This window comes from Silene latifolia, chromosome 10 (assembly GCF_048544455.1).
Source record: "Silene latifolia isolate original U9 population chromosome 10, ASM4854445v1, whole genome shotgun sequence".
Classification (NCBI taxonomy): Eukaryota; Viridiplantae; Streptophyta; class Magnoliopsida; order Caryophyllales; family Caryophyllaceae; genus Silene; species Silene latifolia.
Genome location: NC_133535.1, coordinates 54,016,392 through 54,044,391, shown reverse-complemented (window position 1 = coordinate 54,044,391; position 28,000 = coordinate 54,016,392). Strand labels below are relative to the sequence as shown.

General features: G+C 41.0%; 1 protein-coding gene across 1 annotated transcript; it reads right to left on the bottom strand.

The window, feature by feature from the left end:
- LOC141605633 (protein NRT1/ PTR FAMILY 5.4-like) lies at positions 1–28,000 on the bottom strand. The gene is made up of 4 exons (XM_074424495.1): positions 27,810–28,000; positions 27,177–27,394; positions 25,694–26,208; positions 1–1,044 (listed from the first exon to the last, which is right to left on the bottom strand). The coding sequence occupies exons 1-4, from the start codon at positions 27,874–27,876 to the stop codon at positions 213–215; spliced, it is 1,632 nt and encodes a 543-aa protein (XP_074280596.1). The 5' UTR covers positions 27,877–28,000; the 3' UTR covers positions 1–212.

The window sequence follows — 28,000 nt, the reverse complement described above, 5'->3', positions numbered from 1 at the left end:
TTTTCTATACTAATATAATTAAACTCTATCATTGCATGGGGTTTCGAATGTGAGAGATAAGATCGTTATACATCGACATGTTAAATATTCCTTATATCGTCCATTATTTTGCTTATACATTCAATCAAGCACACCCTTAATTCTAATAACACAGAGCATTACCGTTTTCGTACTTGCCGACCAACTTACAGCAACACAATTAAACATATGAACTATTGATCTACTTGAGATTTTTTCCAAACAAACCAATTCGCAACAAATGCATAGAGCACCAAATTCAAAGCACAAAACCCGGCCAAAACCCAATAAAATCGATCCAAATGAGCTCGATTTAGATTATCCACTAACCATGTTTCACCCGTCCTTGACGTGATCTCTTGCACAAGCGATATGACCGCGCTACTCATCAACGCCCCAATTCCTATGGCACCATTAGTAAATGCCGAGCCTATACTTCTCATATCCTCTGGCATTTGATCATAGAATATTTCTTGCATACCAACATATGTGAAAAAATCAGTTAGTCCCATGATCAGAAATTGTGGGAGTAACCACCCTACACTCATAGGGACAACACCCTTGGGAACATTAATAAGTCCATTCCTACTCGCGACATGGACCCTCTTAGTCTCGACCAAGGCAGCAACAACAATTGTAAGAATCGATAACCCTAACCCGATCCCAATCCTTTGAAGGGTATTTATTCCGGAAGGGATTTTAGTGAGTTTTCTCATAGTAGGAACGAAGAGTTTGTCATAAATAGGGACGGAAATTAGGATAATAATACCTGGGATTACTTGTAAAGAGGCAGGAGGGATCTTAAATTTAGGCCCAATTGAAAGGTTAAGGGTAGAGGCTTGTTTGATGAAAAATGTATGGACTTGAGCCACTATAATTGCAAATGCAAATGTGCAAATCCAAATTGGAATTAAACGAAGAATGAGTTTCACTTCTTCTACTTGATTTTGTGAACAGAGTCTCCATGGATCCCTTGTTTTGTTTCTTGCGTCTTCGTCGTCCACTATCATTGCCTTGTCAAGACATCTGTACCACGTGCCAAATTATTAATTCAACTAATACACATTTTCATAATTTGGAACTAATGTATTATTGACCAAGACGGACCCGAGCGACTACACTATAGTAAGCAATCAATTCTGTAATTCAATTATATGTTTTCATTTCTACCAAAATATTGTATAAGACGGAGATATACGTATTATTGTTAAAGTCAAGTGTTATTCACTTCTATAGACGATGACAAAAGAATGATAATATTTATAAAACATAACTTTGTAATATGTACCTAATTAATGTAATTTTTAATCTGTTTCAACTATAAAATAAATATTTCTGTCTGTCTGAGTGGTGGGTACGACTTTTTCATGTCTACTCATGAAGGTGGTAGTTGTCAATGAAGTCAAATATGTTATACAGCCAAGGAAACATATGGTTTACGTACCAAGAAAAATAAAGAAAACATTGATTGATGGTACGTACATGCATTAACGAAGCTTGTGGAGTATTCAGAGGAACTGCCATTATGTTAGTGGAAAAGCCCCAGATTGATTTTACCCCTACTATCTATGTTTAATGTTAAGAACCTAAAACTATTGGATAGTGCATACCATACGATCTAAATTCAAATTAATTGTTGTCAATCTATAAAGTTATCTAGTGCGACCTCCATCAAATTAAAGATACTTTTGTACTTCGGTTTTTTCGCGAAAGTGGTAATTAGGCCCCTTAACTCTGTTCAATTGTGAAATTAGGTCCCATAAGTTTAATTTGGAGCAATCAAACCCCTTAAATTTCACCAAAAGTGAAATTCAACCCCATTTTCATAATTTTCACCAAATTCTTATATTGATATCACTTTTAATACAATTTATCAAATATAATTTTTTTTTTATAATTTTAGAACTTTTATATTTATATTAAATATTGAGAATTATTTTATTTTGAATTTTATAATATATAGACAATTTATTATATATGTATGAATGTTTATAAATTATAAACAATTTACTAAATATGTATGTAAAAGTGTTCTTCAATGATTAATAAATTATGTAAAAATTCGTAAAGTTGCAATTAGTAATTTTTAGTTATTTAATAAATTTTTAAATACTATTATAAATTGTTTTTAATTAAAATTCTTGTGTAAATTTAAAAAATGGGGTTGAATTTCACTTTTGATTGAAACTTAAGGGGCTTGATTGCTCCAAATAAAAGTTATGGGACCTAATTTCACAATTGATCAAAGTTAAGGGGCCTAATTACTACTTTCGCTTCCGTCTTTTTGGTCCCTAACAAAATGATGGTATTCTTCTCAATTCTACAATCAAATTTTATTCCATTTTTTTTTTTTTGACTTTAATTAAGTTTAAATTTTTACCTTATGGGTAGGGATATATAGGATCGTAGTTTCATACTATGAGTTGACGAGTTACTCTATTCAAGGGGTACAATATAGAATTAAATTAACGAACACAATTAATAAGGTCTTATTGTAGACTATAGTATAAAATTTAGAGGTACAACATCGAATTTCAAAAAGATAAGAATACAACATAGAAAACCCAAAAATTCAAGAATACAACGTAGAATATTTGAAGAATAAAAGTAGTCTACACAAAATGGAGTTAGTGAGAGAAAGCTCTCCCTTCTTTCTACACTAGGGTTTTACTTGCACAAATGGCAAGGAAAATCACTCAAAAAAAACAAGCTAATTCCAAATTAAGTTCTCGTTCCAAAGCAAAACTCAGATTATCTTTCAATAATTGTTCAGATTTGGGGCTCGATATGGATTCTCCGTCTTCATCTCGCGTACCAGCTGGTGTCCCGCAATCAGCAGATGCTCACAAAACTAAGGAAGTAAGTGAAATTGTCGGGATTTCAGTGATCCAATTAAGTTCCATAGTGCCTGGTGAAGAACCTGAAGTCGTGCAATCTGAGGAAGTTCAACCTGTAATTGAAGTAGAAGATGATTCTTCTGGACGGACGGAAGTGCGAGGTAAGAAAACCAATTCTCCACTGAAATCTCCTGTTGAGTCATCTAAGGGTATTTTGAAGCTCACTAGTGAAGATGTTGAGTCTGAATTACAATTCTGGGATACTGCGGTTGTATGCTATGTACTGGGGGGGAATCCGCCATGGGAACTGTTAGAGGGATTTGTGCGGAAACTATGGAATATGTATAAGATTGACAAGATCTCTTTCCTTCCTAATGGGGTATTTCTTGTTCGTTTTTTGACTAAGGAATGTCAGTCCCTAGTACTCCAACAAGGCTTTCCTATGTTTGATAACAAGCCTTTAATTGTCAAACCTTGGACTGAAACTTGTAGTCTGCAAAAAGAGAGGGTTCAATTTGTTCCAATATGGTTGCGTTTATGTGGTCTGCCTCTAAAATTTTGGAGTAAGTCTTGTTTGGGAAAGATTGCTGGTTTGTTGGGCAAGTTTGTTAAACGAGACAGTGCTACAGAGGACAAAACTAGGCTGGGGTATGCTAGACTCCTTGTGGAAGTGGAGGTAGGCCAAGATTTTCCAGATAAATTATTCTTTCAAGATGAGAAAGGGATGGAAGTAAGTATTCTTGTGGAGTATGAATGGAAACCTACTTGTTGTGGGGTTTGCAAGGGCATAGGTCACACTTCTGAGATGTGTAAGAAGAAGCAGATTCCAGTACCAAAGCCTCAACCAGCAGCTAAGCCTCCACAATGATTTGGAGGCTGTCGGGAAGAATCAGTGCTGTTCATTCTTCTCCAAAGGTAGCTTCTCCTATGTTGCCTTTTGGGGGTCCAACTTACCATGATTCTTCAACTATAATTACTCCTGTTCATAATTCAAAGCAACTTTCCAGCAGGAACATGTGGGTTCTGGGCAAAGTTCTCCTACTAAAACTTATGTGGAAGCACTTGCTCTTGGAGGTCTGTGAGTAAGGATAGTGGGAATGGGGAGACTGGAGGATCCACCTGGCCAAATTGTTAATGGATAGTTTAGGTTGTTGGAATGTTAGGGGAATAAATGGGCATCATAAGCAAGCAGATGTCAAGAAGTTTCTTTTTCAAAATAATATAGGTTTATATGGACTAGTTGAGACTAAAATAAAAGCTCATGATTTTACTAGAGTTCTCAATAATCTTGCGATCAAGGGTGGTGGGTTTGAATAATAATGAGTTTCACTCTAGGGGAGAGTTTGGATTATATGGGATCCTCAGAGATTTGTGGTTACTTCTTTTCACAAGAATGCTCAGGCTATTACAGTTCAAGTTCTTTGAGATTGATTCCCGGTGATTCTTTTCTTCGTCTGTTGTGTATGGTTCTAATGATGATGGTGAGAGGATGGACCTATGGGCTCACTTGAGGGACATGAAAGACACTTATCATGGCCCTTGGGGGGTTGTGGGGACTTTAACAATGTCTTGAATTTTAATGAACGCATTGGGAGGGAGGTGCTTTGGTCCGATATTCTTTGATTTTAGAGGTGTGTGGATTATTGTGGCTTAACCGACATCAAAGGTCAAGGAGCTTTTTACACTTGGAATAACAAACAGGATCCCAGTTCTAGAGGGTTTTCTAGAATTGATAGGTTTATGGTGAACTCAGATTGGATGGCCTTATACCCTGACGCTTATGCTCATTTTCTTCCTGAGGGACTATTTGATCATAATCCTTGCGTGTGCTATAGGAGAATTAATAGAGAGAAAAGGAAGACTCATTTCAAATACTATAATATGTGGAGTTTGTCTCCTGATTTTAAGAATGTTGTCCAAACTGTGTGGAATCAACATGTGAGAGGCACTCCTGTGTATCAGATGGTGACTAAATTGAAACAGCTGAAAGTCCCTCTTAAATTACTGAATAGGAATGGGTTTTCAGATGTGGAGAAATCTGTTGGAGTGGCCAAAGCTCTGCTTGATGATATTCAGATTCAAATGCACTCTAATCCCACTGATAATACCTTAAGGGCTGCAGAAACTGAAGCCGCTCTTACTTTACAGGCATTTATGTAAAGTTCAACATGACTTCTTAAGTCAAAAACTAAAGTAGAGTGGATTAAATTTGGAGATGAGAACACCAGGTTCTTTCATAATCAGATTCGTGCAAGGCAGGTGCAGAATAGAGTTCTGAGTATTTATGGGATTGATGGGATTCTTTATGATACTTGTGCTGGTATTGAGAGTGCCTTCTTGCACTATTATAAAACCTTGTTAGGTACCTCCCTTCCAACTTCTGATGTTCATATCCCTCTGTTAGAACAGTGCGGTGGTTAATGAGACTCATGCTAGTATCTTTGCTAGCTAGTGTCACACCCGCTTTGAGATTAAAGATTGCCTTTTTCTATTCCCTCCACTAAATCTCCAGGCCCTGATGGCTATTCTAGCCAGTTCTTCAAGGACTCTTGGGATGTTGTGGGAGGGGATGTCATTTCTGCCATTCAGGATTTTTTTCTTTCTGTAAAGCTACTTAAACAGATGAATACTACTACTCTCTCCCTTATCCCTAAGTGCAGCAACCCTACAAGTGTTTTGGAATTCCGGCCTATAGCTTGTTGCAACACTGTTTATAAGACTTTGGCTAAGGTTCTTTGCAAAAGGTTGAGTAAAATTCTCCCTGAGATTGTTAGTGATAATCAAGGGGGTTTTATCAAAGGTAGAAATATAGTAGAGAATGTCCTTATTTGTCAGGACTTAGTGAGAATGTATAACAGGAAGGCTGCTTCTCCTCGTTGTTTAGTAAAGATAGATCTTAAAAAAGCTTACAATTCTGTGGAATGGTCTTTTTTACTCCAAATGCTCACTGCTCTAAAGTTCCCTCAGAGGTTTATTGACATGATCATGGCTTGTGTTACTAGTCCTACTTATTCTCTTGTAGTCAATGGGAATCATTTTGGTTTCTTTCCTGGTAAGAGAGGGTTAAGACAGGGTGATCCACTCTCGCCCTTGCTTTTCACATTGTGTATGGAATATCTTTCCAGGATCTTGGGAGTTGTGGCTAGTCAAGATGATTTCAAGTATCACCCTATGTGTGGTCATATCAAGCTCACTCATTTGCTTTTTGCGGATGATCTTCTTTTGTTTTGCAAAGGCACTGCTCCCTCTATTATGTGGTTATTAAGAGCTTTCTCAACTTTCTCTGCTACTTCTGGTTTGGCTCTTAATAAGGATAAATCTGATATTTATTTTAATGGAGTACCTGATAATACAATTGGAGATATTTTGCAGATTTCTGGTTTTCACAGAGGTACACTTCCTTTCAAGTATCTGGGAGTGCCTATTTCCTCCAAGAAGTTGACTAAAAATGAGGGAGAGAAGCTGCTTGATAGAATGGTGGCTAAGATAAGGGGTTGGGGAGCTCGACACTTATCTTTTGCTGGGAGAGTTGTGTTGATTAATTCTGTCCTAACTACCCTTCATTCTTCTTTGGGCCACTATTTTCCTTCTACCAAGCAATCTTATAAATAGAATCAATGCCATTTGTAGAAATTACCTGTGGAGTGGGTCTTCTGAGTATAAAAAGGTCCCTAATATTAGTTGGAAGGTCTGTTGCTACTTGAAGGATGAGGGAGGCCTTGGAATTAAGGATGCTAATCTTTGGAACAAAGCTCTTTTAGGAAAGTATGTGTGGTGGCTTGCTAACAAGAAAGATCATTTATGGGTTCGATGGGTAAATCATGTTTATATGAAAGGTACATCATGGACTGATTATGTGACCCCTACTGATTGTAGTTGGTCATGGAAGAAAATAGCTACCATATTGCAAACTTTTAAGCAAGCCTACAATGGGACTCGTTGGTTGAATGCTGATATTGACTACTCTGTTGATCTTTGGTTATGGTGGTCTGCGTGTAAAACAGGGCCAAGGTCAATTGGAGATACTTGTGTTGGAACTCTCTCAACATTCCTAAATGCTCTTTTATTTTTTGGGAGTATATCCTTTGAGACTTCCTACAAGAGATAGGTTAGCTATTTGAATATTTTGGTTGATCTTAACTGTCCCATCTGTCAATGTTGCCCTGAGAGTCATGAGCATCTCGTGTATGACTGTGAATATGCTAAAATCGCTGAGACTTTTACAAAGTCATTTTGCATATATCGTTCAACATTCGGGATTTGGTGCACCTTTGGTTTTCTAATGGTAGGGGAGTCACAAAGTTGCGAGAAGAGATATGTAGGTGCTTGTCATGTGGCTTTGGTTTATTGGATTTGGCGGGTTCGCAATGAGGCAAGGATGGTATTATGTTAAGAAGCCGATTTTATCATCGGGAACATCCTAGTTGCGGTGAAGAATCGATTTACGAAATTGAATGCTAGCAAGTTGTCGAATAGAGATATTACTTGGTTTCAGTCTATTTGAAGCTAGGTTTTTTTGTCTATTCTTTGTATAGTCTTATATACGAACTGATGTAACTACTTTTTGTTTGATGATCAATATACTTAACTTTCCCCAAAAAAAAAAAATATTTGAAGAATATATTGTATCTTAAAAGGGTAATTTCTAATTTACTCAAAAAATTAAACTTTTACGGCATAGGAGAGAATAACAATATAAATATCTTACCTTATTACATAAACATAGTTAAATAGCTTATTGTAAATAAGACTGAGTTTACTATCGTAAATAAAACTGCGTTTAATATCAATTGTTCCAGACTTCCACCAAAGTCAATGATTTATATTGTTATTCTCTCCTATGTGAAGTGTTGAGCTCGAACCTTGCTTAGTACACACAGTAAAACGGTTTTCTACTAATATACTTCGTATTTGAGAAAGACATGCGCTCTTCGTTAAATAAATGTATGGGTATGACTTGCGCCAATAGGAAGAAAAGATAAACCATTTACATAATATAACGTAAAATCGTTAAATAAATGTATGGGTATGACTTGCGCCTTAATTTAAACTGACTTTAGTTCAACTTAGCACAGTTCAGTTAAGTTAAGTTCAGTTCAGCTTTATTCAGTTTAGCTCCACTAAATTAAGCCAATTTCAATTCTACTCATCTTAAACTTAATAGTTTTTATTACTATTATTTGTTGTTGTTGTTGTTATTATTATTATTATTATTATTATTATTATTATTATTATTATTATTATTATTATTATTATTATTATTATTATTATTATTATTATTATTATTATTATTATTATTATTATTATTATTATTATTATTATTATTATTATTATTATTATTATTATTATTATTATTATTATTATTATTATTATTATTATTATTATTATTATTATTATTATTATTATTATTATTATTATTATTATTATTATTATTATTATTATTATTATTATTATTATTATTATTATTATTATTATTATTATTATTATTATTATTATTATTATTATTATTATTATTATTATTATTATTATTACTATTACTATTATTATTATTATTGCGATGGGGCATATATACGCACCGACCAAGTCAACATATTAGACAAGGTCAAAGATATCCACAAAGAAGTCAACGACTTAGACAACCTAGCCGATCGACCCATCGGCTGTCAACCTGGGTCCCGGCATGTCAACCTGCCCGGTAGGGCACATACCCGCGTGCTCATATCCGGGACCCCTCGGCGGCGGGTCATCGAGCCCGCCGGCCAGCCATAGGTCCCTCGGCCGAGGGGTAGATCGATCTTTCCACCGCTAGCCACTTGGCCACTTGGCCACTACGTGACAAAAGGTGAAGTCTATAAATACTCCTCAACCCTCATTGAGGAAAGGATCCAATCCAGAAATACACAACTTGACCTAAATACACTATTCATCTGGTATAATCTTCCTCATCTCTCTACAATATATTCCTAGCCAATTAGCATACAACTTATACATCTAAGTTTACTGACTTGGGCGTCGGAGTGGGTACGCTTGGCACAAAGCCAAGCCCTCAGTTCGTTCATTGTTGCAGGAGAGGCCGAGGGGAACGATTAAGACCAAGGGAGAATTCAACTCAAGACATCATTCAACAAGCCACGGGTGGTAATCGACTTGCTCGGAATTACACAGGAACAATTGGCGCCGTACGTGGGGAAAGACACTAGAAGCTAGTCACATTCATTCCCAAACAAAAAAAAAACAACAAAAACCCACCCAAAAAGCTAAGAAGATGTCAAAAGAACAAGAGGTGTTCAGAATCGACGAGCCCCTCCACCGGATGATACCTTCAACAATTCCCGAGTCATACGACCCTCTCCGCCGGCGGAGTAATCCAACCGGAGTTCGGGATGCCAATAACACCGGATGCGACGCTTCGCCAACCAAGTCACCCTCATGGGACATGTGGTCGACGTGGCATTGCTAAAGCAAATCCTGGACCTCATCGGTAGGACGTCGGCTCACACCGTCACACCGACAAGAGCGGCGGGACCCGTCCGGAGACCAGGGGCCCGAACGTGACTCCAAGAGACTTGAACGGAGCACCTTTGGAAGAGGTTGGCCTGTTGAAACACCGGAGGAGCCCAGAATGCTAGTGATGGACATAAGTCCCGACCGCACTCGCGGGGGGACAGCGTCACCGCAGCAGCCACGAGGCCCACTCCGGAGGAATGAAAGAAGTCCGACCCATCAGAGTCGGAGAAGAAGAAGCCCGACTCGCCAGAGTCAGGGAAGAAGTCCCTCCCGCTACGAGGAGAGGAGTCGGGCTAGGAATGCGAGGAGCCGATCGCCACGTGTCGTCCAAAGATGTGATCGACATGACCCCTCAGCGCCTACGTCCTAGAAGTCCAGGTGCCAACTAAGCTCAAGTTGCCACCCATATCATACAAAGAGGAGGGCCACGAGAACGGAGGGTCCGCTCATGGGTACAAACGACACCTGAACGAGCTCTATCAGGCCATCAACTTTGTGCCCAACACAGCCACCCCCTCTTCCAACATCCCCGACATAACTGTCGGAAGAAAGGACTACGAAGGAGTCATCGCTCCTCACAGCGACCCACTTGTAGTCAATTTGGACATATCCAACCACCTGGTCAAGAGGTGCCCGATTGACACACAGCGCATACACGAATGTCATGTTCGGGAGTGCTTCCTCGGCCTCGGCTGAAGGTCAAGGACTTAAGCCCCTGCACCAACCCGCTATACAGTTTCTCTGGGGCCGGACTGGTACCACTGGGATCAGTCAGACTCCCGGTAACGTTCGGCGAAAGGAACGCGGCCAAGAATGTCCTAGCTGAGTTCGTGGTCATCGACGGCTCATCCGCCTACAACGTTCTCATAGGCCGCGTCACTCTGAGCGAGGCCGACGCGTGATGATGTCCATCCGGGCCCTAACATTGATGTACGTCTCGGACCGGGGGAAGCGCATAAGCTCGTCTCCAAAGACGAGAATGACGAGGTGGTGAACGCCGGATAGGCGCGAGAGGATGCAACATGCAATCCCTTAAGGTGGCAAAGAAATCGGAGAAAGGGAAAGGTCTATCCTTACAACAGGAGAGCGACCTCATGGATGTAACTAGCGGCTAAGCGGGAGGTACGCCTTCAACGGGCCATTAGGACGCCGGAAAATCTCGGGAATACTCCATGTAACGTCGGAGGTGTCCAAAAAAAGCATTGTGGGCACCCCGACGCATGTTTTTACCTAAATGAAAAATCATCCAAGTCTTCCATCAGAATGTACGCTCTTCCCATAGTCACTAGGAAGGAGCAGACGCCGGCTCACACTGTCATACCGACAAGAGCGGCAACCTTTATCAAGAAGCAACAGACGCCGGCTCACACTGTCATACCGACAAGAGCGGCAGTCACTATCAGTAAGCGGATGTCAGCTTCTTCCGGTCACACCGACAAGAGCGGCGATCTCTATGAAGAAACAGCGCCGTCGTTAGATCACTCCAAGTAGTAGACGCCACTAGCCACCCCAAGAGGTGTGACGACGCCGTCGCATACTCCAAGTAGTAGACGCCACGGGAGTCTCCTTCAAGAAACAGCACCGTCGCAGATCACTCCAAGTAGTAGACGCCACGGCAGATCACCCCAAGAGGTGTGACGCCGTCGTGATACCCAAGTAGTAGACGCCACGGGAGTCTCCTTCAAGAAACAGCACCGTCGCGATCACGCCAAGTAGTAGACGCCACGGCAGATCACCCCAAGAGGTGTGACGCCGTCGCAGATCACTCCAAGTAGTAGACGCCACGGGAGTCTCCTTCAAGAAACAGGCACCGTCGCAGTCACTCCAAGTAGTAGACGCCACGGCAGTCACCCCAAGAGGTGTGACGCCGTCGCAGTCACTCCAAGTAGTAGACGCCACGGGAGTCTCCTTCAAGAAACAGCCACCGTCGCAGTCACTCCAAGTAGTAGACGCCACGCTAGCGATCACCCCAAGAGGTGTGATTGCCGCGATCACTCCAAGTAGTAGACGCCACGGGAGTCTCCTTCAAGAAACAGCACCGTCGCAGTCCTCCAAGTAGTAGACGCCACGGCGATCACCCCAAGAGGTGTGACGCGTCGCAGATCACTCCAAGTAGTAGACGCCACGGGAGTCTCCTTCAAGAAACAGCACCGTCGCAGATCACTCCAAGTAGTAGACGCCACGGCAGACGACGGCTCACCTTTGTCATACCGACAAGAGCGGCATGCACCCTAAGGAAGCGGACACTGCGACGGTTATAACCAGTAGCGGTTGATACTACTGAAACGATCAAGATGCCTTGGAAGCGTTAACACATTGAGACACGCACTCTAGATCGCTCGGCCAAGCCGAGCGGGGAACATAAGAGATACTCAATTAATAACGGAAAGAGACAACCCGGACAAAGACGGAGACGCTAAAAGGACAAATCGAAGCTCGAATACTAGCACAAGGAAAAGAAGTGAAGTAAAAACGAACTCTTATTAAATATATTCAACGAATCACAAGAAATTACAAGGATAAGCCAAAAGACAAAAAGTTACAAATGCTATCTCCCTATGTCCGTTGTTGCTCGCCATCAAAGAACGGCGGCCAAGACTTTCTTCGATGGGTACCCCGGCAGCTCCTTAGCGGCCTCGGCTTCAAGCGACCTCGGCTTTAGCCTCGGCGACCCTCGGCGCCTTTGCCGCTTGGCTTCCTCTTGGGCCTCCTTAGCCTTCTCGGCCCAGAGCGCCTTCTCGGCCGCCTCCTTCTCTCGCCTTCGCCCTCACCGCCTCTTTAGCCTTCTCGCCACGGCTTGCTCCTTGGCTTCGAGCTTGTCATCAAGCGACTTGTCATATCGTCCCACGGAAAGGAACCATCAAGAGGGAAGAGCTCCTCAATCACTTCCCGAGCAGCTCCTTCGGCTAAATCCCGGAATTCAGCACACATGTTAGGGAGCATGACGGTTTGGAGCATCTCAATGTCCTTATCCTTTTGCCTAATGACGGCATCTCTGATCCGAACCACCCTGCCGGGCCTTAAACGGGTCCCCGGATTCATTCCTCTCGCTTGAGGTAGAGGTCGGCGTGCCTACGAACAAGTGTACACTTCCCGGCGACTTAGCGGCTTAGTTTGCTGCATGACCTCGGCCTTGGATCTCTCAAGAAGAACCTCCTTTTCAACGTCCCCGCCTAAGTTTTCTTTCGACCAAGAGCGCCCTCTCAAGCATCCCCCCGAGCCTCGCTCGTTGAGAAGATCTGCTTTGCCTTCACGGCCACCTTCTTAATGGCATTAAGCTCAAAAGCGGATTGAGCCAAGGCCTTTTCCTGCTCTACGATACGAGCACCAGAAGACCGTTCCACCTCGCCTTGACTCCTTGATAAGCTCCGTGCCTTCATCTATGAGCTGGGAGAAGGAAACCTTCTGGGATGAAGGGACAGTGGTGACATTTTGATCACCGGCCTGCAGATGGGGGAGGAGAACCTTCTGGGATGGAGAGTTCACGGTGACGTGTTGATCACCAGCCCGCACAGAACTCCCCTCCACTTGCTGCCCAACAGGAGCGGCGGACGACTGCGGCCGATCTACAAAATTTAAAGCAAGCATAAGTATCGACATACGCAGACATGCCGACGAGCTGTCACAGCGGCGCCTAAGGAACCAGAAGCTAAATCGAAGCCACGAAAGAACAATACCGTGCTTGGCCTTCTTGGCCGAAACGCGTCTCCTCGTCGGCCAGAGAATCAACGGTCGCGGTATAGGCCGTCGCTTTCTTTTTACGGACAAGGGGCGAGCCCTCCTCTTCGTCGGAGTCATCCCCGTTGGAGATACAAATGATCTCCACCGTCTCCTTCTGAACAAGGGGGATGGAAGGCGGAGCCGGTGTCGACGCCACCACCGCCGAGGACTTCGTTTTGCGCGTATGGCGCGGCACGTTACTAACAACCTTCGCCTGGGTCTCCACCGCACTCAAGCTTTTCAGCCTGCATTGCTCTATGAGATCGGTCGGCGACCTCTGCGTCATTGGGGAGAGCTTTGGGATGTAAGTTAGCAACGGTTTTATCTTTGTTCAGTCCCATTCTCTGGAGGATATCCTCAGACAGGTCCGGTCCAAAATGGCCTGCGAAAGAAACGAAGCAAGAGTTAAGTAGAAGAAATAAATCAAAGTTCAAAGACACAACGAGAACGGTGATGGGCCTCACACCGACCCCACTCACCCTGCGCTAGGGCCGGTATGAGGCCGACATGGCAAAGCGGCTCATCCTGGAGAATGATCTGCGTTGGAGGAATCCATCTTTTCGGCAGCCCACCCTTGTCTACCTCAAAAAGCCGCATTGCCAACCTCTCGTCCTCCGAGAGAAGAACCCCGCCAAACATCCATTTTGAGTTTCTTCCGGAGACCCATCGTCATGCTCCGCCTTAGTCTCATACCGCAAGTTAACTTGATCTTTGAAAGGAGCGGGGAAGCGGATAGTCGTTCGGCACCTTAACGTACACCCACCGACCCCCGCCCTTCGCAAGAGGAAAGTTTGTCACGGTGACATAACCCTTCTCCGTGTGCACGCTGAACCACCGGCGCGCGCCGAGAATGACGGCCGGAGGTAGTGAAGTCGGCGAAATAAGTTCACCGTTGGGGCCTCCCCCTTGAAGAGACAAAGCCGGACAAACCGATTATGGTCCTCATGGCCAACGGGTGCAATTGGGCAACGGCAACGTTCATGGCCTTAAGGATGGCCACAACATACCCATTCAGCGGAAACCGGAGCCCAAACTCCAAATGTCGCATATATACGCCGGTGTGGCCCGGTGGAGGGCAACAGACAACGGCTGACCCTCCTCCGGGATAACGATTTCGTAGCCCTCACCGAAGAAGAAATGTTTCTCGAAAAATATCTCACCGAAACAGCGGGCTAACTTATGGGTCCAAGTGGTCAAGACGGACCTTACAAGCGAGGCCGTGATCCATAACGTACTTCCTCACGTTATTAGGACGAGCCTCCTCAAAGATCGTCACCAAAATCTTCGCATCATCATCGACATCGAATCATCCTCCCATTCCTCCGCAGTCGAGGATCGACTTCGGGAGAAGGGGACCTACGGCCCGCTTACTAGGCCCCGGCATCGCAGAAGACATGTTTACAATGAACTTACAAAATTAAAAAGTGGAAAGTTTGTTTGTTTACCTTGAAGAAAAACACTCTAGGAATAACAACTCTGAATGTTAGAAGACAGAAGCCCTTGCAAGTTTAGAGAAGAAAAATTTTGGAGAATGAAATTGGTTACCAATTTCACGGAGCAACTGCCCTATTTATAGGGAAAAGCCCATGAAGCAAGACCAATCGAGAGAATGACCCATGAAGCGTCAACCAATCAAAGATGCGGACACGTGTCGGACATGCAAACCACGGATGTCAATCGTTGCAACGATTGTGTCAATCAATGCAACGGTGACCAAACGTCTTCAACACGCCTATTCAAATCTCTCCGCCTATTCACCTTCCTCAACAAATTCCCATGCACCTTTTCTCCGCCGGCCACATGATCGACCAAGCTAGACACCGCCGCCGGGGCAATCATAAATAACCGCGCAGATCAACCCGGTCTCGGCCAGCGTCCCTTTCTTTTCCACATCGGATGCCCAATACACATCCATGTGGAGGGGGAATATGGTACGGCCTAAGAAGGACTAGGCGGAGCGGAGCGGAAGAAGCCGCATGAAGAAGCCGTGCGGGAAAATTTTCTACAAACTACTTGCGCAGAATATACGCTCAGACGTACATCGAAGCCCATGCCACGGCATAGACTACGCTGGGGGCAAATTGATGGGGCATATTCTGCACCGCTGACCAAGTCAACATATTAGACAAGGTCAAAGATATCCACAGCAAGTCAACGACTTAGACAACCTAGCCGATGCAGCCCATCGGCTGTCAACTCCGGGTCCGGCATGTCAACCTGCCAGCCGGGGCACATACCCGCGTGCTCATATCCAGGACCCCTCGGCGGCGGGTCATCAGAGCCCGCCGGCCAGCCATAGGTCCCTCGGCCGAGGGGTAGATCAGTCTTTCCACCTGCTAGCCACTTGGCCACTACGTGACAAAAGGTGAAGTCTATAAATACTCCTCAACCCTCATTGAGGAAAGGATCCAATCCAGAAATACACAACTTGACCTAAATACACTATTCATCTGGTATAATCTTCCTCATCTCTCTACAATATATTCCTAGCCAATTAGCATACAACTTATACATCTAAGTTTACTGACTTGGGCGTCGGAGTGGGTACGCTTGGCACAAAGCCAAGCCCTCAGTTCGTTCATTGTTGCAGGAGAGGCCGAGGGGAACGATTAAGACCAAGGGAGAATTCAACTCAAGACATCATTCAACAAGCCACGGGTGGTAACTGTACTTGCTCTGGAATTACACCCGGAACAATTACTACTACTACTATTGATTTATTATTAATTAATCATCCTCATTATTGTTATTATAGTGAATATTATGATTATTAAAATCAATACTATTGATATTAATATAATTACTACTATTGATAATATTAATTATCAAAAACCCTTAATCTTAATCTTAATATTAATTAATAATAATATTATAAATAACATTGTTAGTATTAATTTTAATATTTTAGTATTACTATTATTAATAACATTGTTTTTTCATATACGAACTTTACTCTTTTATATACATTTTTTCAGAAACGTTCCACTTTGTACCTAGCTTTTTCACCGAAAACTGAACCAAATGACCTCTAAAATCAACATTTTTTTTCTAAAACTTAATCTAATTGCTTAAATGACTTAAAGAATGGATTCTAAATTACCAATTAATAAAGTAACTTACTTGTTTATCAATTATTAATATTTTTGTTGAGTTTTAATTAATCAATCAAATTTTATTTGTTTGTTAAAGATGAAATTAGGGTTTGTTGATTTTTATTTATTTAATAAAATAAATTAGGATTGATGGTGGTTCGTGGTGGCTACCTAATCACTCAAATTAAGATGATACACGGGCTAGACTTTGAACAACAATCTAGGAAATCGGTGCTCCACTCTTGCTCCTAATTAGGATTGATGGTGATTCGTGTGTGGTTAGTAGTGCCTACCTAATCACTCAAATTAGTATAATTATTAGTATTATTAGTATTATTAGTAATGTTCTTTTTCATCTTGTAATAGTAATAGTAATAGTTATTATTATTATTATTATTATTATTATTATTATTATTATTATTATTATTATTATTATTATTATTATTATTATTATTATTATTATTATTATATTATTATTATTCGGTAGATCTCATGAGAGACCGTCTCTCACTAATTTAGTGTGAGACATAATAGGGAAAAAAAAAATTTAGTGGGTCCCTCACCCCATCATGTGAGAGGTCTCCCAATAAAGCTATTGAGAGACCGTTTCTCCGAAGTTTTTGTGATTATTATTATTATTATTATTATTATTATTATTATTATTATTATTATTATTATTATTATTATTATTATTATTATTATTATTATTATTATTATTCCAGTTCAATTAAACTCCAATCAGCTTAGTTCAGTTCATTTTTATTCAGTTCAGTTCAGCTCCATTCAGTTCAATTTAGTTTAGCTCGGCTTGATTTAGTTCAATTCAGTTTAGTTCAACTCAGCTCCATTTAGTTCAGTTCAGTTCTAATAAGTTATAAAGAATAGGGTTGAAGCCTTAATGACAATTGTTCATCCATTTTTATTGCTAATTTTGTCGTTATGTGATTGTTGCTAGATGCCGTATAGTTTCTTGAATTAATTTCAAATTGGGAATGAATATGAAATTGTCAAAAAAGTTATAAAGTACATAGGATTAATATTATGCGACAACAATAGCAAATCAAATCAAATATTCATATATAAAATACAAGCATATCTAACTCAAATCATGCCGTTTTACTTTATATCTCCCCCACTTTTGGTATAAAGGTACTCCATATGGTATGAAAGATTAACATTATTTGTTATTCTACAACACCTATAGTAAAGAATAGTTGTTAGGAATTTTAAGTGACAAGATCCTCTCAAGGTGAGATTCAGGACATATCTTATATTCTATAAATATCCAAAACCCTGCAACTTACCTTTAGTGTTTAGAACACACCACCAAAAATCACATCATTGGTATTACTGTATCTAAAAGTCTTTTTTTTTTTTTTTTTTTTTTTTGACAGCTGTAAAAGAAGGTACGCCTATCTATTCATGGCCTTACAAGCAAGGCCATGAGCATACTTATTAAAATCCCTAGGAATATAGCTAATAGACAAACAGTGGAAAGAAGTAATAATCGAAAGGATATCATTAACGATCGTCTTAGCAAAATGATGAGGTCTTTGAATGTCTGCCAGGGCCGCCACAAGTGAGAGACAATCCGAGGAGATCTCCAAATGCAGAACATTTTGTTTCACCGCCCAAATCAGTGCATCACGTAGCCCTAATGCTTCTGCCTGTAACGGTGTTTCCGCCTTTACCCCTTTCCCTTCCTGTACAAGGATATTTCCTGTTGCCGAGACCACAACCCACCCAATCCCCGCTTTATCCCTTGATTTCCATCCTGCATCCACCATAATGCGCACCCGATCACAATTTCCCATAGACGATACAAGATTTACTGGTTTACTATCCCGTATCCACTGCATCCTGTCCTCCTCTAACTCAATCATTCTCGGAATGTCATCCCCCCTCCTCCTTTTTCCATCCACAAAGGCTTGGTCCGCAGTTCCAACCAGATTTGACCAAATCTTTACAAGCATAACCGGGTGGAAATTATCCCCTTTAAAGACCAAGTTATTTCTTACACTCCACAATGTCCAAATTGCTGCCATAAAACGTATAACTAGTCTTTCTGCATCTTGTAACTTAACCAAATAGTTTACCCAATTAATGATCCATCGCCCCAGTTTCAGATTTTCATTATCACTTACCCTTATTCCTAACTCCATGCATGCCCAAAACCTTTTCGCCACCTGACAATCGCGAAAAAGGTGCTCCATAGATTCCAGACTCATCTCGTCCACCGAGCATAATTTACAAAAAGAATCGATGTGTATCCCCCGTTTCTCGAAGTTGGCACCTACGGAGAGAGAGTTTGTGACAATTCTCCATAACAGGATCTTCCACGTCATAGGCCCTGGCAAGCGCCAGAGTCGTTTCTTACAGAAAAGTTTACCATCCTCATCCACTCTTGTTTTATCGTTTTGAGACCCCTTCCGATCCATATAGTTTTCGAACACAACGCCATATGCACCTTTAACAGTGAACTCACCCGTCGCACTATGCATCCAGAAAACCTCATCCTCAGTCATAGAAGGACATAGTGGTAAGGCCAGAATCATTGAAGCACATTCCTCAGAAAAAATATTTGTCACCAGGTCTTCCTTCCAACAATTTATATCCCCCTACATATTTGTGTCAATCAGATCATTAATTTGTAAGTTATACAAATCTACCGACCGTATCGACATCAAGTCATCCTTTGGTTCTGCCGCTCCTCCATTGACCCAATTGTGAGTCCATACATTCAGCTTTGAGTTGTAACCTGGTTTCCATCCAATATTGTCACAAACAACTTCCATACCATACATGACACTTCTTACTCCCCATGACAGATTAGTGCCTCTTTTTCGTCTTAATAGTCCATTCTGGGACTCATCATTGCCCAACACCTTTCTCCTAAACACACGACAGAAGAAAGAATCATCCTTTCCCAAGAGCCTCCAAGCATGTTTTGCGAGCATTGCTTGATTTAGGCACTTAATATTTCTAATTCCAAGGCCTCCATCCCTCTTCGATAGGCTAAGAAAATTCTGACTACACCAGTGTATGGTTCTCCCTGTCTTACTACCCGCCCACCAAAAATGTGACAGAAGTGAGTTAATCTTATCCGTCACACTTACCGGTATTTTGAATACCGATAGAAAGTAATTTGAGAGGTTTGATAGTACAGAAGTAATAAGGGTTAACCTTCCTGCTGCAGATAGAAAAATCCCATTCCAAGAGCCAATTCTTTTCATAACATGCTCTATAAGGCCCTTGAACAATTGTCTTTTTGAACCTTGTAAATCAGTTGGGAATCCAAGGTACTTGCGGAGACCTTTGTTTCCTTTTACCTTAAGCACTCTCGTACTCCTCCGTATTCTTGCAAGCGTCATACTTGGACTAAAAAGGATTCCCGATTTAGCTTCATTAATGACTTGTCCAGACACTGCACAATACTTGTTCAGCAGCCGTCTTAAAGATTGTGGTCCATTTTGTTTGTCTTGGAGAAAGAACACCGCATCATCCGCAAAGAAAAGATGTGTAAGCTGATTTTCCCCAGGGTAAAGACAGATTCCCTTGAGCCTTCCTTCGGAATGGAGCCGTTGAACATTGGAAGACAAAACCTCCATGCATAGAACAAACAAAAAGGGAGACAATGGGTCACCCTGTCGAAGACCACACTTCGGCTTGAACATGTCCATAGGAGCCCCATTAAACAAGACTTGGTAAGAAACACTATTGACACAATTCATGATAAGAGTCACCATTTTCCTAGGGAGTCCTACCTTTATTAAGACTTCCTCCAAAAAGTCCCATCTCACCCGATCATAGGCTTTACTCATGTCAGCCTTAAAGGCTAGTCTTCCATTTTTTCCTTTTTTGTGAGATGTGATTTTGTGGATTGCTTCGTGTGCCAACAAAATGTTATCCGAAATTTGCCTTCCAGGGACAAAAGCATTTTGAAAGTCACCAACCAGATAATTCATTACCTTGGCTAGCCTATTTGTAATACATTTCGACACAATCCTCATAAAAACATTGCAAAGACTGATAGGTCGAAAATCCCCCACCTTCTCTGGGCTTTCACATTTAGGAATAAGGGCAATGAAAGTACGATTCATTTCTTTTAAAACCATACCCGAGTTCAGAACAGAAAGAATTGCCTTTGTTACATCCTCCTTGATAATAGACCAGCATCTTTGGTAGAAAACTCCCGGTATCCCATCCGGTCCTGGCGATTTAAAAGCACCCATTTGAAACACAGCTGTACGTACCTCTTTTGCCGTGAAAGGATGTCCCAACCAATCCACATCATCTTCTCTAATACAACATGAGTATCCCTCCATAATCTTTTTTAGGACATTTTGATGATTGGATGGTAGCCTAATTTCCACCGGATTATAAAGTTCCACGAAAGAGTTATGGAATAAGAGACGTACCCTCTCCGGTTCATACTCCCAATGTCCCGACTGATCCTTTATACCATAAATAAAATTTCTTCCTGCCCTACCCTTAACCCAATTGAAGAAATATTTTGTGCACGTATCCCCATCCACCATCCATTTCATTTTTGCTCTTTGCCTCCAAAAAATCGCTACCGCTTTTGAAAATTCCAAAAGCTCGTCATGTTTCTTCGAGTACAATTCCTCTTTACCTTCCATTATTGCCACATTCATACTCTTTTCCAGCTCCACGTCAAAGTCGTCCCATTTTTTCCTCCAACCCAACCTTTTATCCAGTGCCCATTTCTTTACTTCTCCTCGAACTTTCGCCAATTTCCTAGCAACTACAAAAACCGGTGTCCCTGTCCATTTAAACCTCCATGCTTCCCTTATAATGGCCATACACTCATCATGTTCCAAAACCCAAGCATCCATTTTGTATGGTTTTTTTCCTTCATTTTGTACCAGGTTAAGATCCAATTCTATTGGTGCGTGATCCAAAATTTGGATCGGGTAGTGCTTAATACCCGAGTTTGGGAAACAAGTCAACCAATCCTTTGACCCAAGTGCCCTATCAATCCTTTCATACACTCTCTTCTCCCCCTTCCTATTATTACACCAAGTAAACTTTGGACCTTTAAACGGAATATCCACCAACTCGTTACTAACCCTCCATACATTGAAGTCATATGCTCCACTAATATGACTCTTTGAGTTACTTAATTTATCACTTTGGAATTCCACTTGGTTGAAGTCGCCCACAATCATGAATGGGTGATTAAGGCTCCTAATGCAACTTTCCAAGTCCTCCAACACCGACATTCTTTGGTTAAGGTATGGAGCACCATAAAACAACACAAGATACCACAACCGATCATTATATTTTTCTACTAGCAAGACAATGAAATTATTACAAGACCACACATGGCTACACTTAGCCTCCTTCCTAATACCTACCCATAAACCCCCCGCACTAGCATTGGCATCCACGCCTACAAAATCCTTGAAACCCATCGGTCTAAACACGGGAAATAGACTACTTGCATTACATTTAGTTTCCATAAGAAAGACGAAATCATAATAACTATTACCTAACAACGCTCGTAACTTAGGAATTGTAGGGGCGAGCGTATTATTGAGCCCCCTACAATTCCAGATAAGGCCTCTCATGGCTGATGAGGAGGTTGATTTGGTTCAACCTCCGCAAGACCATCTTCATTTTTTCCAGTTGATGAATCAGTGGACATCTCCACTTCCATGTCTTCCACAAAAAGACGGAAACCCCCCTGCACAGCTCCCTCCTGCATTGCCCCCTCCTCAGAATCAGCAGTGGTCTTCCTTTTCTTAGCCAAATTCTCTAAGTAAACACGAGCATTATCCAGTGTTTCCAATGCTTCTTCAGGTACCAAATCTTTGCTGACTTCAGTGCAGCATTTTCTTTTACGAGCTCGCAAAATAATCTCCCTATTTTCTTCAATAGCTTCTGACTTATGATAACAGTCTGCAAGACCCATCAGACCATCAGACAACGCAGGGATTTTCCTCCCTTCATCCATTTCAGCTATCAGTTTTGCTGACACACCAGACCCAGGAACATCAAACAACTTTGGTGACTGTTTGACACCCGAGGATTCACCAACCACCTTCATTAAATCTATCCCCTTCCCTATCTGCTGCAGTTTACCCAAAGATGTGTCCAGGAAGATCAGTTCCTCCAAAGGTTTAATCGTTGAGGAGCCTACACGCAGCTCTAAATCTTTTCTTAATATAGCTGCAGGTGTAAGAGAAAGTGTGGAGGTAACCTCCCCACCCTCATCTACATTTTCCTCATTCCCCAACCCATTAACCCTTACCACACCTCCCTGATCAGCTTCCAACTGGACTCCAGTGTTAACTTCTGCATTGCTATTAGTTGGCGTGACAAGATCAATCACATCTTCATCTAGATGAACAGATGAGTCTTCAGAGTCAGCATTCAGGGCATTTGGGCTCAGAACCCAGTCTGTGGGATAAGAATCAGTCTCATTTGAAATAGAAAAACTCGGTTCACGGTCTTGATCAGACTCAGACCCTGAGCTTAGAACAATCACATTGTTTCCATCTTCCTCCATAGCAGCTTCCATTTGAACCCCTTGACCTTGCCCCTGTGAAATCTCCCCATCAGGGTAGTAATACCTGATAGGGAATCCCTCCACAGGGGGGTCAAAAGTCTGATTGAAACCCCTATATTCATCATCCATCACTGCCCATTCTCCATCAGCTTCCACTCTTCCTTGGATAGCTTCCTGAACTCTTAAGTCCCTATCAATGCCCCTCCTTGGATCACTATAATCAGCCACCAAAACATAAGCGTCAGTTTCTTGAATATGTTGAACTGCATTATCAACATCCATATTTTCCTCAAATTCCTCCCCCGCACTATAAAAGACCTCATTATTAGTTCCTCCTTCCTCATTTATCCAGCCACCTGCATCTGCACCCCTTGATACTCCCACACTTCCTCCCCCATTTGATACCCCTCCTGCTTGTTGCACATTCCCTGCCAATCCTCGATTTCCATTTCCCTGATTACCATTTGCAGCTTCATTCATCTGAATATCCCCATTCTCCTCTTCCCTCCTATTCATCACCCTTTCCCCAGTTTCACCCAGATGCACTGCTCCATTCCCAACTTGAAAGATCACAGGGCCAGCAAACGGCTGGGCTGTGACAGCAAAACTCATTCCAGGAGTCACCCGTCCCCCTGGTGTAATTCCCAGATCAAAGATCACCATTCTTTCTCTTTCTCGCCTCCTGAAACAGTCAGTAGCTAGTCTCCTGTTTCCCAACTGCAGTCTTGAAGATATATGCCTCGTAGTAGATGGAGTTGCTCTTAGATCTAAGTTAAACATCGTATGACTGCTGTTAACCTGAAACACAACAAAGCCCTTCTCCACAGACCTGTCCATCATCCCATTCATGCTAGAAACAACATTAGCCATTGTTTCCCTACACTGTGAGCCCCTGTGACCCACCTTTCCACACCTTATGCAATATTTGAAAATTTCCTCGTATTTGAACTGGACCCATAATAGATGCCCTCCATCCATTGCCAAGAAGAATCCCGGCATAAGTGGCTCATTCATCCTCAAGCATACTCTCAATCTAAGATAATCATTTGAAAGGATTATCTCAAACGGCTCCACATGGTAATGATGACTTAGCAACTTGCCAGCAACATGAGCCACATGCATATTTAGATATTCAAATGGTAAGCCACAGACACGTACCCATACTTCAGCATAGGGGAATCTGACAGTCCTGGGCACAGTGTCTGGGTACCATCTCGCCAAAACCATAAAGGCCCCATCTATTGTGACAGTACTTCTAGCCAGTAAACCTTCCAAATCAGACACTTCTTCACAATGGAACACATAAATGTCTCCCATTTTGAACACAGTAATCTTCCCGTTTGTACTCCACTTTTTCCTGATCACGTCATTGATCATAGATGCCTCAAACAATCGATAATCAACCAAGAACCCTAAGCAACAATTCCCCCAAAATTCCCTAGACTGTCCCAACTCAGCCGGATCAACGTTAATAACCCCCCCAGACCTCGGGTATCTCCATAGATTAGCATGCAAAGGGTTATTTGGATTGAAAGCAGCATTTGGATGAGTATGGTGGTACTGTTGCTGAGTTGTTGGATTTGGGGTAACTTCAGCCTCACCCCCAACCTGATGATCTTGAGCTCTTCCTTCTTGATTCACATCACTTCCAAACCTTCTAAATTGTCCTTCGAACTCCATCTTACTTGCAGTAAAGGAGGAATTAAACTTTTCTTTTATTTTGTTTTTAGAACACTGTTTATATATATTTGATTGTAAGAACTTTGATGGGATAAATTTTCCCATTTCCACAACAGCTTAAATAGCCTACTAGATTAAGAAGAAGATCAACAATCACTCAGGCACCGTAATCGTTCCTCCAATCGTCTTCAAAAGAGAAAAAACCATTCAAGAAAAGTTAAACCTCGAGCCCTCCCCAATTAAAACCCCCAATTAATGCTTCTGAAGAGTAATGATTTAGAATAAATACACCAGATTTAGAAGAAATAGGTAATAATCACCCTAATGCTGTCAGAAAAACTCTTTGGATTCCAACATAACCTAGTGCTATTGGGTTGTTTTAGTATTGATTGTAATTTGGGTAAAAGATTATGAACTGATGTAATAGAATTTGCAGGGTTTTTAGCTAATTAATGAAAAGTTGTTGGTTAATCCCTCTTTCCAAGGATAGATAACTTGATTGTGTTGAATTTGCAGAGATTTTTTGATTTGATAAGTGAATAAGATTCACGTGCTCTCAAAAAAGAGAGAAAAAGCTCTCTCTAGAAAGTAGAGAGAGAAAATACTAATCAATAGTTTCAATGAACATAAAACCCTAAAAGTCTTTTTTAAAACGCTTATTTTTCACCTTTTAGTTTAAAAAAGAGTAGAAGTGATCCATTTATAATATGATGTAACCATTGTATCTAATAAAAAGTTATCTGAACTATTTTCTAAATTGTCACAATCTCCGAAGTCCTCTTTTCATATTATTTCTTCGTTTGCGTTACTTATCTAGAGTTTGAGTTAGATATTCTTCCCTTACACTTTTTTTTTTTATTTGGGTTATTAAGGCGACAACTAAGGTTAATTACCCTCTTGATATGTAATCAAATACGAAATAATAAGTCCCTAATCTATGGTGTCATAAAAGAAGCGTGCAAGGTGGATCTAGTAATCTAATATCCCAGTTGTCATTTACTTCCATCATTAACTAATCCCAACATCAAAGCGCTAAGAAAATGTCTTGTGTTTCTGGCAGTATCGTTATCCTCACACTTAAAAACAATCCACTAAATAAAATATTATGAATGCTCAAATATAAGGAGTACGATTCTCCCCAAGAACACAAGAATTTTTCAAACAAATACGGGGCAATTTTCGAGCAGTACGTTACAAAGTCACATGATGGGCACACAATGCTCCCAATACTTATCAAAAAAACAAAATGCATGAAAATTCCATGTTAGATTGGGCACATACACAATGGGCACACAATAATAGATTACCTGAATTGATTGGTAGGGGCCAATTTGTGAATTTCCAAACCACCAAACCCGTCATCATCATAACACAATCCACGACCACTGTTTTCATTTTTCACATTCCGCTTTTTAAATGCAGCAACAACAACTTGAGCCACCCGAGTGAACGGGCTACCCACCGGTCGCTGCTTTCTATAGGTCCGACCTCCAATGAGAAATACGAGCAAGGCCAACCCAACGCTGACGGTTGGTATACTGAACCCGATGGTCCAACTAATATTATCCTCCACATAGATAATTATTACAACAGCGGTCATTCCACCAATACATATCCCAAGGAACCACCAATTGAAAAAAGAGCTCTTACTCTTTTTTTGCTCGGGTGTGTCCTCATCAAATTGGTCTGCCGCAAATGTTTGGACACATGGTTTGTGACCACCTTCTCCAAAAGCGGTTATGTAAAGCGCAGTGAAAAATAATGGCGCCGCCAAATCATGTGGTATTTGCGAGGATGTTGATATTGTCATAAGAATCAACCCCTGTTAGTTGGTTAATCAAACGAGGAAGTTAATCGCTAGAGAAGTCCGTAAACAGTGTGAGTCCAACAACTTTTGAGTAGCGATAATAAGAAGAAAGTTTAAAAGAATAAGCTAAAAGCGAAAATTAGTAAAATGGAACAGAATTAAACTATTTTTCATAACTAATAGGGTCCATTGATGGTTTTAGTGAAGATCACTGATCCATATGGACGATTTTGTGCCTTGTGAATAATTCTCCAAACTTTAGGTTCTCATTTGAAATTTCGGTGATGTAACATGTCAAAAAAGAGGTTAAACTTTAAATTACCGTAATGGGAATTATTTAAATCATAGGATACTAAAGTGGAGTTAAGCCAACTACAGAGCATAAAAATAAAATAGGAAGTATAACACGACAGTATCCGTTTTAAGCTTAAGATATGTCAACTATATACCACTTGCGCATATAAGAATGCATATCAAAAAACAATATATTTATGTTATATACTCATGTGGTATGATACTTGACTAGTCTTAAATTGAAAACCGACAGTAAGGTCTTAAATGAGAGAATTTGTGATTGTGATTTGTTGAGAGTTAGCGAGAATTCACTCACATGTTTTGGTTGTCATTGTCATTTGTCAGCAAACAACCTTTTGGTAGTATGATGTCATTTTAGTAGCGTTGGCTTATTTCTGAAAGAAGACACACTAATTTGAGCTTTATTTCTCATCGTCCTAATTGCTTCCGGCTTCTCACTACTAATTTCCAAAAGAAGATTGGTATCAAATATTAACTAATACAATTTCCAACTAACATGTGATAATATATGATAAAATGAAACCGGGTAGACTAATGTCGTTCTAATTTTATCAGATGTCGTTTTAAAGTAAGGGACAACTCACACCTCACCTTTTCCCTTAATACCATGTTTTAGTCAAAGATGATTAAGAAGGCAGTATAAATGTGAAAAGTATCAAAAGACTAACCAACAGAAAAATTGTGGAGGAAATAAGAGTAGTTTTGAAGCGACCAAGGTAGGAATCAGCAAAGAAGGCACCAACAAAGAGAGCAATAGAAGACACTCCATTCCATGAATTCACATTCTTAGCTGCTCTTGCAAGTGGCTGTTTCATTACCGTTGTTAGATACATTATCAAATTTCCTGCTATCCCATTATAGGCAAATCTCTCTGCCATCTCCACAACTACACCATATCGACAACAATACAAGATTAAAACATTAAATGATCTAAAAGTAAGACATCATACTGAAAAGGAGGAAGTAGTTTTATTGTGTACGTTACCCATTACACAACGTCGAAAACTACTCTAAAACAGCATTTACTTACAACATATTACTTCTGGTAAATGTTGATCTTACTTAGACAAAACTCCCTATTTTGAGACATGTGAGAAAGAGAGTTTTATCAGTTATCACCCTCATCAACTCGAACCGAGACCAAGTAAGATAAATAAACTCTCTAGAGGAACGCAAGAGTACTTCGAAACACTCTATTTTTGTCTCTACAATATGTCTAGTGACACTATCTTATTTTCATAAAATAAAAAAATGAATTAGTGGACTAAAATAATGGTGAAATGAGATAGAAGTGGGCTTACAGATGATAAAAATGGCAGATTTCCATCCTCCAATTTTGTGATTTGGTTGGTGATGATCAGTAGGCATGATGAATTGATGATGTTGTTAGAGGAGAAGAATTTGAGGAATGGGGAATATGTTTTGGTGTGATAAGTACGACTGGAATTTATTCATGAAAACAAGCTAAGGACGAAAAGGTTGCGACAGATGC